At 37.9% G+C, this 16,395-nt stretch overlaps 3 protein-coding genes across 9 annotated transcripts; 1 reads left to right on the top strand and 2 right to left on the bottom strand.

Moving 5' to 3' along the window:
- The first annotated feature begins 381 nt into the window (after window positions 1-381).
- On the top strand, window positions 382-4,130 carry LOC145015446 (flowering locus K homology domain-like). Of its 6 annotated transcripts, none has more exons than XM_078973919.1 (6): window positions 424-464; window positions 547-614; window positions 1,216-1,545; window positions 2,708-2,951; window positions 3,028-3,176; window positions 3,256-4,130. In XM_078973919.1, exons 3-6 carry the CDS (start codon window positions 1,219-1,221, stop codon window positions 3,919-3,921), a joined length of 1,386 nt encoding a protein of 461 aa, XP_078830045.1. In that variant the 5' UTR covers window positions 424-464; window positions 547-614; window positions 1,216-1,218; the 3' UTR covers window positions 3,922-4,130. The 6 variants fall into 6 exon arrangements, with proteins under 6 accessions (XP_078830042.1, XP_078830043.1, XP_078830045.1 ...); XM_078973918.1 differs by having other exon boundaries at window positions 442-464; window positions 1,207-1,545; XM_078973916.1 differs by lacking the exon at window positions 547-614 and having other exon boundaries at window positions 382-464; window positions 1,207-1,545.
- Window positions 4,131-5,809: 1,679 nt separating this feature from the next.
- On the bottom strand, window positions 5,810-9,822 carry LOC145015243 (uncharacterized). Of its 2 annotated transcripts, none has more exons than XM_078973699.1 (4): window positions 9,699-9,822; window positions 9,457-9,539; window positions 9,135-9,218; window positions 5,810-8,621 (listed from the first exon to the last, which is right to left on the bottom strand). In XM_078973699.1, the coding sequence occupies exon 4, from the start codon at window positions 8,563-8,565 to the stop codon at window positions 6,265-6,267; it is 2,301 nt and encodes a 766-aa protein (XP_078829825.1). In that variant the 5' UTR covers window positions 8,566-8,621; window positions 9,135-9,218; window positions 9,457-9,539; window positions 9,699-9,822; the 3' UTR covers window positions 5,810-6,264. The 2 variants fall into 2 exon arrangements, with proteins under 2 accessions (XP_078829825.1, XP_078829826.1); XM_078973700.1 differs by having other exon boundaries at window positions 9,457-9,595; window positions 9,699-9,786.
- Window positions 9,823-10,381: 559 nt separating this feature from the next.
- LOC145018244 (pfkB-like carbohydrate kinase family protein) lies at window positions 10,382-12,846 on the bottom strand. The gene is made up of 5 exons (XM_078976140.1): window positions 12,267-12,846; window positions 11,594-11,844; window positions 11,193-11,484; window positions 10,950-11,102; window positions 10,382-10,868 (listed from the first exon to the last, which is right to left on the bottom strand). Exons 1-5 carry the CDS (start codon window positions 12,636-12,638, stop codon window positions 10,485-10,487), a joined length of 1,452 nt encoding a protein of 483 aa, XP_078832266.1. The 5' UTR covers window positions 12,639-12,846; the 3' UTR covers window positions 10,382-10,484.
- Between the last annotated feature and the right edge of the window lie 3,549 nt (window positions 12,847-16,395).

Raw genomic sequence — 16,395 nt, forward strand, 5'->3', positions numbered from 1 at the left:
TGGTGATTTTTATACAAAGCCTTTAGTTGGATGATCTTTTTTAAATAAATAAAAAAAAACTTTAATGGTATTTTTTAAATGTTTTAGAAACATCCTTACCTTTATAAGTCATTTTCCCAATATATAAACCATGAGCATTATAAAAATTTAATAGACCTTACTATCCAAAAAGTGATGTTAATTTTAGGGACCAATATAATAATAAAACCCTCCTAAAAGATTTTTTTTATACAAAATGAAACTATTTACATAATCCAAAGAAAATAAGAAACCACAAGGACCAGTTTTTGCTGTTGAAAATAAGAGGGGCACAAAGTGGGCAAAAGCAAAATCTTTAGGGTCCGGAGGGCAGTTATTGAAAATTGAAATCCCCATTTTTTCCGTAAAAGCATATATGGATTTTTCAAATCGCACATCGGCGAGGACATCGCCTCTCTCTTTTGCTTACTTCGCTATAAACCCTAGTAAGTTCTCTGCAATTACATATTGTTATTCGCTTTCAAATTATTACTAGGCTCTTGTGTAAATCAAGTCCACTTTTTATAGGAAGATAAGATTTTGCGTCTTCTTGTTAATTCTTGCGGGATCTATATTTATTTCTTCTCTTTTCTAAGGTTCGTAACGATTTTCATTCGAATTGTCTTCTGTGCTTATGTTTCATTCCTTAGGCATAAATTTGTTAGATTTCAATCTTTGAGGCCTTTAGTTTATGTTGAATTGAGGAAGTTTCGTAGATAAGTTTTATGTTTAGTTATTGCTGTGTATGTACATTGCTTTAGGGCATTTTGGTGATTTTGTTGTTGAACGTGCCTTAGTAGTGTCGGGCTATATGCTGTCTTCTTTTTCTCACTCATATCTTCTCTAGATCCTAAAATCTGATTTTGGCGAAGGACTGATGTACTTAACTGGTTTTAAAAACAAAAAGACTTAATCTTGATTTTGTCTATGCCAACTAAAAATCATATCAAATCTACTATTGTTTTACCATTTAGGTCGTCCAAATGGTATTACTTTTTAGCTAATGTACTGAATATCTTTTCCAAAAGGTAGTATCCGAAACATGAGATTTAATGTTTTCTTCTTGCTAAGATCACTTCACACAATCACAGCTTAGGTTTCTGATCTCTATTCTGTATATAGTTTTAATGCTCATTCCAAGTTGTTGTTTAGTTATGGACATATGGGTTGATCAGTTGTTGTTGTTAGAGTTTCTAGGAAATGGCAGAAGAAAACTTTGATGGACAAGAGACAGAAGTGATGCCTGAAAACTCTGTTCCTGTAGAAGTTGAAGTGTCTGAGAATGAAGAAAGTGAGGAGGTAGAAACTGAAATTACCGAGAAGGAACAAGGAGATGCTGCCATGGAAATCCCTGCAGAAAAGAAATGGCCTGGATGGCCTGGAGAGAATGTTTTTAGGTTGTTGGTCCCTGTGCACAAGGTTGGCACCATAATTGGTCGCAAGGGAGAGTACATAAAGAAAACTTGTGAAGAAACAAAGGCCCGCATCAAGATTCTTGATGGGCCTCCTGGGACTATGGAAAGATGTGTAAGTTTATTAACAAATTTCTTTATTTTGAAATTGAAATTGCAATTGGTTGCTGCATGCATGGTAGAGTTCTGTTGGATGGAATTGATCAATATCATTTTGGTACATCATGAATTTTAAATCTGCTTCAACTTATGTCTAAAATTATCTGTATAGTGTATTAGTGTGTAATTGTGTATTTGAAACAGAAAAGCAAGTATCCTAACGATGTTGAAAGTAAAATATAACTATAATTACAAGAATGTTACCTTGTCACATCAATCATTCTTTATGAATTTTATCAAATACCAACAGAAAGACCTTTCTGTTTGTGTGTCTACAACTAAGTTTCAGTTCAATAAGCTTTAAAACACAATACCTTAATACCACGATCCTTGAAATAATTTGGTAAAAGAAGAGTATATACTGATACGAGGATGATTTACCAACCAATAATAGGTAGACAATCTTAAGTAACAATATCAACATAAAGTTTGTATATAATGCAATAGAAGAAGTATATGGAAAAGTTGAAACTAAAAAAAAAAAAACAACACTCAGACCTTAAGGAAACAAGTTTATTATATCACAATGACTAGGTGAATATGTGCAGGTTCTCTCAAATATAAGGCAACATTTCAATTGTCAAAGTGGTTTCATTTAGAAGAGCCAAAGATCCAGAAGTGCTGAAAAGTCACTCTGAATAAATGTCCGAAGTACCCCTGGCGGATGTCACTACCAAAAAGCTTCCTATGTCATCTGGTAACTTCAGAACTGGTCGGTTGATGTCTTGCCACACATTCTTATACAAATAAGCAAAATAAATAGATTAACCAATAGGATGCGATCTATAAAAAGTAATACAAAAATAAAGTATCAAATACATTTCACATAATTGAAGAATCAAGAACATCTTTAAGCTAATGATGTTAAATATCTTTGGTATCTTCAAATGTATCAAGATCAAGTATCCAAATAAATCATGGTGTCATAATCTAAATTTCTTTTATAATTAATTATCCATTCTGTGTTTTCCCATTGCCAGAAAATGGTGTGAAGAACGAAAAACATTAATTATGATGCATGCTAGCTTCTTATTGAAACCGTGTTGTTCTTAATCTTAAAGTAAAATAAGAAGTCTATTAGCATGTTACTAATCAGAAGATATATTCTGTTTTATCAGGTCTTGATTTCTGCAAAAGAGGAACCAGATGCTTCGATTCCTCCTGCAATGGATGGCTTACTGAAAATCCATAAACGTGTAACGGATGTGGATGCTGATCCTACTCATCCGCCAGCTGGAGGTACAATCAGCACAAGGCTACTTGTGGCTGCCACACAAGCAGGAAACTTGATAGGAAAGCAGGGTGCCACCATAAAAACCATCCAAGATTCTTCCGGTTGTGTAATTCGAGTGCTCGGACAAGGTTTTTTTTTAAAAAAATAAAATAAAATAATATTCTTAAATAAAAGGTGAATTATAATAGTGTTTTTTGGATGCAGAAAACCTCCCTGTAATTGCTCTGCCTGATGATAGTGTTGTGGAGGTGCAAGGGGAACGTGAAGGTGTACACAAGGCGGTTGAACTCATTGCTTCACATTTAAGAAAGTTTTTAGTTGACCGCAGTGTCATCGGGATATTTGAAAAACAGGTAAGTTAAGTTTTTCATTTTTATAATGTTTTGATTCTCTTAAAAAAATAATAAATATTAATCTGATTAATGTTTGTAGATGCAAATGCCAAGTGGCAGGGGAAACCAGGAGATGGCGGCGGCTCCCCAACCATGGGCGGCACCACCAGCACCACCGGCTCAAAATTTTCCAGGTGGTGGGCCGGGATACAGACCGGCACAATTCATGCCACCTCAGCATCAGTTTGACAACTACTATCCACCTCCAGCAATGGATAACCAGCCACCACGGCAGCTTCCGCCATCATATGGCAGAGACACCGCCAGTATGGGAATGCATATGGCGCAACAGGAGTTGATGGTGAGTAAGGTGTCACAGAACATGCAGGTTCCGCTGACATATGCGGATGCGGTTATCGGGACATCGGGAGCTAATATAAGTTATATACGGCGTGCAAGTGGGGCCACGATTGCAATTCAAGAATCTCGCGGGAATCCCGATGAAATGACGGTTGAGATTAATGGATCCGCTTCACAGGTTCAGACAGCTCAGCAGTTGATTCACAACTTCATGGCTGATGCTGCACAGAATCCAACTGCTGCTGCTGCTGCTGCACCACCGGTGGTGGCTACTACCCAAGGCGTCGGTGGTGGGTATAACCAGTATCCTGGTTACCCGTCTCAGCCTGCGCCACCTGGACATCCACCTGCTGCTGGTGGAGATTATGGCAGCGCCCCCATGTATGGGGGCAGTTATGGGTACTAGAAGGCGGTCACAGTTTCTGTTGTATCCAAGATGCCTTGTTTTGTTTAGATAGTCGGTTGGCTATTTGATGATTTGATAATACTGAATACAAAGTGTTCGTTTTTTTTTTTTCTTCCGTAGTGGATTATTTATTTAGTGTGTGATTTTTGTTTGAATGATGGTTTTCTGTTTATGGGCATTACATCCATTTGTTTTGGTTGTTTTATTTATTTATTTATTATTGGGTTTAATGAACCAGTACATCTAAGAACGGATGTATTTCTTTAAATGAGGGTTAAAAAGGTAATGAACGAGATTGTCATTCGAGATCAATTAGAGTAGTGTGATAAGATAACAAATCCCATAGCTATTTAAACTGACAAATGGGGGATAAAAGGGTCAAAATGGTCACAAACGACTATACGACCATTACACCCCGTTCCCGAGTTGTAGCAAAGAAAAGAAGAGAAGAGAAAAGAAAGTAAGGAGAGAAAAGAAGAGAAGAGAAAGGAAAAGAAATTTGCTTTTTGTATTCCCGAGTTGGAGAGAAATGGAAGAAAAGTTAAACATTTTGTTCTTTCTCTCCAAATCCTTCCAAATCGGAAGGAAAGTTAGGAGGGAAAGTGATCCCTCCATTTTCTTCCACTTCCCTCCTTTAATGAAACTCGGAAACACCAATTTCTCTTACTTTCCTCCCACTTCCACTCATTTCCTTTTTTTTCTCTTCTTAAATTGAACTCGGGAACGGGGTGTTAGACAAAATAATAATAAAAAAACTTTTCTAATGATTCTACTAGTAAACTATTCTAACAATTGAAGGGTTTACTAGTAAACTGTTCTAACGATTGAAGGGGTAAACCGGTTCTTATACGATGTTCAACTTCAAGCCATTTCTTATAAATTGTTTTATCTAAACTAGTTAAGTTTTCATACCAGCTTTTTTGAGCATCCCTACCATGGATAGAATGAAATATGCTTGTCCTAATTTTCTTTCAAGGATAGAGATGCTCTTTTCTAGACATGACATATCAAAATTATGTATTATACCCGATAGTTTAGTGGTTGAAGTGTGAAATTTATAAAAGAGGTTTGAGGTTTAAACTTTAGCACGCTCAAAATTATGCTAGTGCTCCACAATTTATTCTATTTTTCATGGATCATGTGTGAGTTAACATAAGTTGGCCAGATGATACATGGTCTATCATGTTCTTATAATTTAAATTATTAGTTTTAGTTACTTTTTAAATATATCAAAATATATTTTGTACTTGTATTTGAGTTACATAATGTTTTAGATAATCATAAAAATGACCACATTGTTATAAAAAAAAATATATAGGTAAGTGATTTAACTTTTACCTATTTACTAAAATAATCTTGAAATCCGAAATGAGTATCTCGCATTCGGATGGAAATATGGTGCGCATTTTTTATTCCTCATTGCAGTAAACGCTTTTCAAAAATTCTCTTGACATATAAATTCAAAATGTTTATTTTCATTATTTTTTCTAGGAAAAAGATACCGTTTATGCCTTTGGTATCGTAATTTACTTATCTTTCGTCAAGGTTTCTCAATTTTTTGTTAAATTTAAGTAAAATATGAAAAAAAAAAAAAAAAAAAGGCTTGCTCTTCAGATTTCGAATATGTAGAAATTTCATAATACAGTTTTATGCATGAAATATTTAGTCTGAAATTTGAAATATGAATATAAAATGTATTTTTTTGTGAGGAAAAATACAAATCTGAATGGACTCATTTTGAAGATGGCGACGATTTTTACGAATTATTAAAAAGTTGGTTACCTTTTTTGGATTTTACGATAAATGCTGGAATCATATCATGGAATGGAATGGAGTAAAAATTCAATATCCAGGAGATGAGGACTACAACCCCTACCACCAAAAGCCATAAACAAAGGACCATGTCTTTCACGAGGCCCTTTTGTTAGAATTTCTTTAACAGAAGTCTCATCTTATCTGATGTTCTGAAACTTAACTGGCCATAGCCCATAATTACAAAGAGGGCCTTTTAAGCCAGACAGACTTTAATAGTAAAACCTCGCGCAAAACATTTTGCTTTAGAACATAGCACATAAACGTAAATCAGATTCAAACTTAAAATCTACACTGTCACTACACACGATTTTTAACTACCTCACCATAGATTAGATGTTTCCAGTTCCAGTTCCAGTTCCAGACGAGATTACCATTTCCTTGGATGCAGCCAATAACCACTCATTATCCCATCAAAACTAACCCACCTGCTCTCATATTCTTAATTCTTTCATCCAAAGATCAAACTCACCTGTCTGTCTTTCTCTCTATCAACTCCTCAAATTACATAAACGCCCCCCCCCCCAGATATCATATCGGAGCGGAACAAGTAGTCCTAAAGTGTCCGGTTTGATTACACCGACTACAATGCACGATCCGTTTGACGGAGCCTCGATCCTCGGACCTAACCCTCCTCTTCCTAGGCCTCCCCGGTGGTCTAATGGACTTGGGAGGGTTAATAATAATATCCATAACATTATTACCACTACTCCCTTCCCCTATTTGTGAAGACCCCATTTCCTTCCACAATGTCTTATCAGGAACCGGATGTATCGTTTGAGAATACGCCTTCCTATAACTCGCAACCGTAAAACAACTTTCAGTAAACCTATGAACATTCTGCCTACACGACAGCAAAGCCGCCACCGCATGTGCGCACGGAAGCCCATAAAGCTGCCACCCCCGACACAAACACCTTCGGTTTCTTATATCAACAATATTCGTCCCTTCATGCGATATCACCTCGAACTCCGCTTCGTTCGCTCTCAGCACTTGATAAGTCCGCGCGCGATCGATCGCTTCCGACACCCGTCGTTCCGCCGTCGGGACCAGAATCGAAGTCCACTGCATGCTGGCTTCGCGTCTCTCGTTGAACCACATCATCAGCTGTCTCCGGATGCATTCCATCATTTGGATGATCGGGAGTCCGGAAGCTTCTAGAATCCATACATTCAATGATTCCACGATGTTAGCCGTCAGGTGGCCGAACCGCGTCCCTTCGAAATACGCGGTGGCCCACAACCGGGCCGGAACGCGTCGGATCCAGTACGCCGCTTCTTGCGACACCTCTTCGATTTCCAGGATTTTCTGTTCGAATTCCATGATTGTAAGCGCGTTGGCTGCATCCCAAAGATGGTTCACCAGCATCGTGTTGTTGAACTCCTTCCGGAAGCTTTCGCTGAGGTGGCGCATGCAGAACCCGTGGAAAGCGGTTGGGAAGTTTTTGTCCACCCCTTCCACAATATTCTTCTGTCTGTCTGACAAAATCGTAAGCCTCGGCATGTTTTCGGTGTTGATTTCTAACAAGTTATGAAGCTCCAAAAGGAACCACATCCAGTTGTCTTGGTTTTCTTCATCAACAACACCAAATGCTAAAGGAAACAGAGCACCATCTCCATCGAACCCAGTAGCTAAAAGCAAAGTCCCCAGGTACTTGCTTTTCAAAACGGTTCTATCCAGCCCGATAAGCGGTCTACACGCGTTCAAAAACCCGTGTATCGAAGCTTGAAAAGAGATAAACAGCCGCTGAAAACAGTTGTCAGAAGGATTCACGTAAACAGACGCGATACTATCGGGATTCGTGCTTCTAATCTGATCACAATACTGAGGGAGTAAACGGTAATCTTCTTCAAACGAACCACGTAAAGCTGCCATGATCCGTTCTTTACCTCTCCACGCTTGTTTGTATGATAACGTGATTCCATGAACACGGTGGATCTCTTCTAGAATCTCTTTCGGTTTGCATTGTGGGTTTTCTTTGAGGCGTTGTTCTACTGTATTTGCAACCCAGTCAACCGAAGCTTGTTGGTGTCCAAGATGCGCGATTCCACCACAGTTATGTTCCGAGTGGATTGTTCTGATTGTGAAAGTTGGTACACCTGGCAATTTAGCAGCATGGATTCTCCAAGGACACCCTTCGCTTGCACATTTAGCAGTGAAACGTGTCTTGTCAGATTTAACAGTTTGTATCTCAAAGTGAAGAGCGATTGCAGTGTGTCTTAAAGCCCTACGACAGCTGGCGACATCTGGAAACTCTTGACCCACCATTAATTCGTAGTTTGGAGGAGCCACTGTTCGGCTTTGGATTACTGGAGTTGTGAGGACGAGATCGGGTCTGTGAAAAGATAGAGGTAGAGGTACTACTACGCCCATGTCAGCAGTGTTCTGGTGTACTACAAGCTCGTGGTTGTTATCCACAACGGGTAATCCATGATCGTTGGATAAACCCATCTCATGACATTGATCTGATAGGACTAATTGGGAATCGGGATTTGTGACACCATCGTCGTATCTGTTGTTGTCGTGTTGTTGATTGGTGTCATCGAATTCGGTTGTGGCTTCGTTTCCATGATTATGTGGATGTGACATGGTTGCAATTTCATGGTCTAGAAGTAGTTCATGATCATGATCATGGTGTTGTGTTAGAGTTATGCGATGATTATTGTTCTCTCCTAATTCGGTTTCATGCTTGAGGTTCTGTGTCTGTCCCAGTTCAGAGGTATGATTCTGATTCGGATTCTGTCTGCCCACGAAATTCTGTTCGTGTCTTAATTGGTTCTGAAGGGATGATATGTCTGGCCTTGATCCAACAATCATGTCATGGTTTTCCATGATATTACTCTCACAAAAGTCACTAGTTCCGGAGGACAAGAAGCATCAATCTAGACCTGTTGCAACAAACTCATGTTTAGTTATCTTTACCATATCACAAACCTCATAATAATGTATGCTTGTATTTAGCAAAAAGCATAAACAACACCCATCAATCCGACTACAGAATGTTAAAAGTAGAAAAGAATAATGAACTATCTTTGGTGTTTGGGCTGATCATGCATTCTTTAAAGAGCGTAAGATCTTCAGATTGAGATTATCCTGGAATGTGATGTTAACATAATGGTTCTCGCCAGCTAAATACAATCTACTTCTCTATGGAGTGTGATGTTAATTGTTAACATAAGACAAAGTTTGATTTTAACAAGCACTAGCTTTCACAATAAAGATCAAATGATTTTAACTTTTACTGGTAACTCGGAGAGCATAAAGTTGTCTATGAATGAATAGAAATTCACAACTAGAAAATTGACATTCATATGAAAACACTGGAACATTACAAATATACATACGAGTGAATCCAGAACAACGAGTAGTCATTTAAAAGTAGAACCAAAATCGAAACTCACCAAACCTCTATCAGATCCAGCGACAACCAAAACCAATTTTCAACCTACAACTGAAGGTTCCAGGTGCGATAAAAATTAGAAAACCTGTAAAATCAGAAAGAAAAAATAAAATCAACACTAAAATTTTGTAATCGGTAGATTTCACAATAAAAATATTAAGCTATTCGTACTTCTCCTGGTAACTTTGAGAGCATTTAGTCTCGTCGAATCAGAGATTGACATCTCAAATTAACACTCATTCAAAAAAAATACAGGTAAAATACAGATACGAGAATAGAGCAACAATCAGTCATCTGAAAGCGGAACCACAACAAAAACTCACCGAGCCTCCAACGGATCAAGCGATAATAAAAACCAAATTTCACGACACAGCTTGACGTTCTAAGTGCTAAAAGTTTCGAAAATCTGCAAACACAGCCAGGACGAAACCGTGAGGAACAAATTTGAAATCACCCATTGATCTTTACATAAATCAACAGATGATTCAAATTTCTGTTTGAATCAGGCGTGGGGGAAGTTGAATTTGGCGGGGAATAGGAGGGAGTGAGTGAGGAGTGAAAATACCTGAAAGAGGGCTGAGGGTAGGGATGGGGAACACAGAAATTTTGAAGCAAAAGGGCAACAAGGGCACAAGGGGAAAACGAAGAATGAGAAGGTAGGGGTATGGATTGTCTTTTTAGGGCTTCCTTTTATCCAGAAAAAAAGAGGGCAATTAGGTCATCTAAGCCAACTTTCGCCTTCAATTTTAATATGTTACCAATTTTACCCCCCAATAATTGCCAACGACTCGATAAAAATACATCCATCTCCAACTTATGTTTATTTTATATATACTACCAAACACTGTTATAATTATATCGTTACTCATATATATTTTTTATTTTTTATTTTATTTATTAAATATCCAGCATAAATTGCAAATAACGATTGCGATATTAATATTATATTTTGTCGATTATCGATTTATTAACGTCTCCTTAATATTTCCAAATTCTAACCCTACCTGTCGACCTGACATAATCCAAAGGCGAATTAACTTTTACACATGACTCGTAAAAAAACGTTGAAAACATGAAAGCTATGTTCTGTGCTTGCTTTTATGTATGGATCCCTTTAGTTCTTAAGGTAAGTTTCAACCACTGTAAGAGATAATCATCTAAAAGAAAAGCTAAAAATAACAAAATCTCACTTGTGTGAAAAAAAAAAAAAAAAAAAAAAAAAACATAATGAGCAAGCAATAGTTTCACTGCTCGACAACCAAAACCCATAGATACCATCAAATCTGAGTTACTAACAATTCCGCCTCCTGCTCTAAACAATTAAAATTACACAAAAATCAATAAGAATTCTTCAAGAAGACAATATTCTGTCTGCTAATGGAACCTCAAGCTTATGAAGAACCTCACTAACCACCTTTTGAAGGGTTACATGTTTAAGAAATCCATTGTTTGCTGTTGTTTTTGACAGAATTGTGATGTCTTCCTTTTTGTTCAAATTTTCATGGAATAATTTGTTCCAAAAAGTGTGGTCTTCATTGAGGTTTGACTCCTTGATGAGCTGCTTGACTTTTTGTAAGTTTGCAACATTTCTCCCGGCCCCACAACCGGTGGCTGTTGCTGCACCCACTGCATTGGCTATTGTTAATGTATGAAGTAATGGCATCTTGTGTATGTAACCAAATGCAATCGCAGCCACAAAGCTGTCTCCACATCCAACCGTGTCCATCACTTCCACCTGTCCAAATACATTTTTAATTTTTATCATATCATCCCAAAATTAATCTTTTTTTTTTTTGACTTATGTATAAAATGTTACCTTGAATGAAGGCACACATGAAATGCTTGATTTGGTGATTAAAATAGAGCCCTTTGATCCCATTTTAATGATCACCCATTTTGTTCGGACTCCTTTACTTAGCAACTCCTTTCCAGCTGCTATTGGGTTATCCAACCCAGTCATTGATTCAGCCTGGCATAAAACAACATAAGATGATGATGATAACTGAACTGATAGTGATATTATTAAAGATTCGTATTAAGAGAAAAAGATAGTGCAAACCTCCTCTGAAGTTAGAAGAAGAACATCACTAAACCTCAGCAACTTAGCAAGTGCTTCTTGTTCTTCAGGTGTCCCAATAGCAAGAGACTTTCCCTTTGGTCCAGGGTCAAAAAAGACTGATGTTCCAACTTCAACAGCATACTCAAGGGCATCAGTAATCAGATTTGCAGGAAGCTCATCAAAGCCATACCCATTACAGAAAAGGACTTTCGACTTTTGTATATTCCTCTTTACTTCATCAGATAATGCTCTCAACCAAGTAAATGCAGGCTCCTTGCTAAAATCTGCTCGACTAATAAACAAAATGTAGGTCAAATATTGATGAATTATGATCCGTGAAATTGGCACCTTGAATATAAGCTACCATAAACTCGAACGAACCTTTAATTAATCATGTATACCTGCAAAACCCGTGTCTTTGTAAAGGATCCACCAAGACCCAACATAAAAGTGTCTCGTATGCACTACTGGAACTGTTGATTATATCATCCTCTTCTCTCATCCCTATCAGATTAATCCCCTCATCTTGAAGAACATCCAAGAGAAATTTTCCATATATTTCATCCCCAACATGACCAATCACAATGCAACCAAGTCCCAATCTTGCTGCTGCTATAGCCATGTTGCAGTTACCACCAGCTTCCCAGTGTTTCTATAAAGTGAAACCAGTCAGTTCAAGCCCTAAACTGAGAGATGTTGATATATCATATATGACAATGACAGGAGAGGGGTGTGCAGATGTGCATTAAAAATCATCATACGCATAAGCATGCAGGTTGCCCAAATCCTAGAAACAGATTCAGATAAAAACTACCAAATCACAAATCGGCTTTGTCAATCACTATAAATAAATAACTACCGTGACTTTCAAGTTGCATTAAGGAGACTAAATGGCTAAATGTATGAATCCTATAAGAACATAGTTACAGCATGCTTGGAACTGGGAGCTCTGTCAAATTTCGAAGTTAAAGGCCATCTCAAATTAACAGAAATTAATCCGATTACCCACAGTAACTGATAACCAAATTGCAGAAGTAACTAAATCGAAGAAAACGAAGAGCATTTACAACAGACCTTATCAGGAGGCGATTTAGCAAGCTGTTCCATGTAATTTTTACGTTCCTCAAAGGACGAAGGGGGCAAATTGGGAACATTAAGCACAACGTCAACACATAGGTTTCCAAGGGTGGCGACATCAAATTCTTTCTTTCCGGAGAAATTGACGGAAGAAAGACGGCGATGCTTCGAAACGGACACATCAAGTCCATAACTTATGCAATTAACAGGGACATGAGTCCTAATGACATGATTATGGTGAGTGTAGCAGTTGGTTTTGAAGTCGGAAATTCTTATTCTAGGGTTTTGGTATAATAATGGGTGAGAGTAAGATACCCCATAATTGGGTATGGGACTGTGTCGATTGAGGTCGAAAGTTCGTTGATGCATTAATGGAGGATGAGGGTGGAAGCACAGTACTGATACGTATTACTTGTTTGTTTGTGAGGCAAAAACATGAAAGGGATAAACAAGGTAGATCGAAATTGCTATATTTTTCGATGAACGGCAAAGAAGGTGGGTGAAGTTAACATCGATTTATTCCTGCCCCACTTCTTTGTTGGAAATTTACACTTTTGTTGTAAAATTGGCGTGGTTAGCCACTTTGCTAACAAAGACATTTTTAATTTAACAATTCGCTTGGAGGCAGTGGATTCAATCGCATGCGAAGAAGATATTATTATTATTATTATTATTATTTTTTTAATTTTATTATAGGATTAGGGTTCTTTCTAAAATGGGGGAAGAGACAATTTTTTAGTCAACCGAAAAAAAAAAAAAAAAAGGAAAATTTAATGGGGAAATTTATCAAATAACCAAAAGGATGGGGTCTTTGTAGTGATCATAAAAAAAATAAAAATAAATAAACACAAATTTATTAAATGATCACTGACTTGAAGCTCTACAAAAATCCTTACTCCGAGATATCGAATCCGTGGTGAAAAAGACAAAATAATGTTTTTACACAAATTTATCAAATGCCCAAAAGGAATGGGTCTTTGTAGCAAATGATTATAAAAAAACACAATTTTATTAAATAACCACGACTTGAGATTTGCAGAAGCCCTTACACTTTGAGAAATCGAACACGTGGGGAAATGAGTACGGCTCTGCGAAATGCATGTATACCTTTGAGGAAATGGTAGTTGAAAACATTAATTTTTTTCCGATATTTCCGCAGAGCAAGTCTCTGCAAAATGATGTACACCTCTAAGGAATAATTACTCTTCTACGGAAATGGTTGGTGGAGTGGTTTTGAACAACCAATGATGGGTTTTTTATGGTATTATTAGTATTTTAACACTTTGACTGACTAGAAACTTTTTTTTCATTTTTGTAAATGTTTTAATCAATAGAACTTGTTTTTTCATTATCTATGCGGAGAGTGTCCCGGAAGAATGAGTTTTATTATTCTGTGTGTGGGAAGGTTGTGGTAGTCGATTAATGGAAATGAGGTTTACGTTAGAAATAATGTTAAAAACTTTGGTTTAAATCTTCCTCCAAACTGTGACCATCAGATGTTATTACAAATGGTTAGAAATAAAACATGTGTGTTCAACAATCATATATCTTTGTCTTTTAAACACCCGAACTGTGGGTATGTCATGGAGCTTGCAAATGAAGCATATGTATTTTAACTGAAACATGTAATACTGAAACAAAGCAAAAAGTGCATTTGAAATTATCAGTGCTTAGTGGAGAAGTTGAAGAACAACCAGTGGTGAAGTTTCAGAACAACGAGTTTATTAGAGCAAAAAGTAGTAGAGGCTGTGGAGAAAGACAATCCGGTGGAAACCGTTCCTGTGGATGAGGAAATAACATGGGAGTGGGTTATCAAAATAGATCTTTTGATAACTTTGTATAATGTCCGGTTCCCGGTACGTATTTTAATTTAAGTTTTTGCATTTTTACTCTGGGACTCGACGAGTTGGAGGCCTAACTCATCGAGTAGATGTGAGTTTTGGGATGTGGGTGCAAGAGTCTACTCGATGAGTCGGAAGCCCCGACTCAATGAGTAGGCCTGTCTGGATGAAACCCTAAATTTGAGGGTTTGCACCATATTTAAACACATTAAGTGGCCTCCACTCTAGCCTCCATCACCCTCATACCCCATTCTCGAAACCCTAATCAGTTGTGAGTGTTCTTGAGCTATTTTGGTGCCAGTTTTGTGATTTGAAGCTTGGAGAAGGAAGGAAAGGCTTGGAGGTTCAAGAAGAAGGCAGTAGATCCAAAGTCTGGGTTGCATTTTCAGCTTGTTTGAGGTAAAAAGCTTCAACCTTGACGTCCCATTTGTTAGATCTTCTTTAAGGCTTGAATCTTGTCATTTTTGGGGCATTTCTAAGTTACCTTTAGATTTAGAGCGTAATGTAGAGTGTTGACTTCAGATCTTGAACCTTGGAGGGTTCTCCTGGCATAAAGGTGCCAACTTTATTGCCATAAGAGCCCCATGCATCTTGTAGACTTCATTTTTGGGCCTTTTGAGCTTGAAGACCCATGCATGGATGTAAAGTTCATGACTTTACGTGTTATATCGACCCTAGGAGGACATATCTACACTTTGGGTGCAATGAGCTCAATTGAAATCGATTGTATGGACATGGACCTTGGGGGACTCGCCGAGTTGATTCTTAGAACTCGGCGAGTCGGGTATTGGTTCCCCAACCTTTTCTGTTCCTGAGGAACCTGGTTGAGTTTAGGAGGGGACTCAAAAAGATGAACGTGATTATGGACTTTAAGATCAAAGGACTCGACGAGTTCAAGGATGAACTCAGCAAGTTCAATGCAATGTCCCAACCGACATGAAGATGAACTCGACGAGTTCAAATGGAAGTCCTGATTCTGCCATAAGAAGAAACTCGGCGAGTTGGAGGGAAACTCGACGATTCAGATCGCGAAGTTGAGAATCTCTGAATTATGGAACTCGGTGAGTTGGTGGACAAACTCGGCGAGTCGAGTCAACCAGATGTTGAATTTGACCAAGGTGTTGACCTTGACTTTGACCTGATTTGACCCTTAGAAAGGGGTTAAGAGCGTGAAGTGGTAATTAAGGAAGGTTATTGTGTAGGAGTTGATAGGATTTGACCTTGGCATCGAGGACAGTTCAGACGCAACACGACATTGAGGTGAGTTACCTTCTAGTAGAAGTGGGTCTAAGGCACCAAGCCAGACCCACTAGTAAGAGTTATAGTATAGATAATTGTCTTCATGATAATTATCTGGTATATTGTTATCTGTTATGATTATGTGCTAGTCTGACATGATGTATTGTGATAGTAGGGGGAATAGTCCTGTAACAACCCGAAATTTCTATCTTATACAAATCTTACATTTCAATCTAGTCAAACTTACTTTTACTAACGTTTAGCACTTTTGGTGTCCGTTTGAGCATTCTGAGCTTTAATACATCAAAGAATTAAGTGAAAGAATGTGTCAGTTGAACTTGTAACCTGTCAAACAAACCTTAGCCATCAAAAGAGGAGTTCACGGACAAACACTTGGGTTTACGGCCGTAAACTCCAAGTGACCGTGAACCCCTTGTATAAAGGTGACACTTAGCCATTTTTCCTTTCATTCTTCAATTCTAAGCTAGAGAACTCAAGATTCTCTCCCAAGGATCTTCAAGACTTCCTTTCAATCTTCACAAATGTAAGCAAACTCTTCCATCTTTGTGTTGATTACATCACTTCTACTTGATTCACCTTGGAATCCACCCACAATTTAATCTTTTATGCTTAGATCTTCAAGATCCTCAAGAACACCAAGAACACTTTTGTGTTTTGGGCCGAAAACTCCCTTTCTTAGCCTTATAACTGTAAGTCCTTAACCCATTTACATGTTTATAAGTTAGTATTATGGATTAGGGGCTTGAAAACATCAAAAATCAACCAACCAAGGGAGTTTACGGCCAAGGCAATCTCCCTTGGCCGTAAACTCTAAAAGAGGGTGCAAAGTTACCCTACATTCATTCCTAAGGCTTGGAACTAGGACTAGAACACCTTCGCTTTGAGCTAAGAAACTTAAACATCGACTTAGTACAAGACACCATGGGTTTACGGTTGTAAACCCATAAGGGCCGCAAACCCTTGGCCGTAAACTGATGGAGAGTTGGTCATTGGGCCGTGAACTCAATAGCAAAGCCATACAACCA

The sequence above is a fragment of the Lactuca saligna genome, chromosome 9 (assembly GCF_052625555.1).
Source record: "Lactuca saligna cultivar CGN05327 chromosome 9, ASM5262555v1, whole genome shotgun sequence".
Classification (NCBI taxonomy): domain Eukaryota; kingdom Viridiplantae; phylum Streptophyta; class Magnoliopsida; order Asterales; family Asteraceae; genus Lactuca; species Lactuca saligna.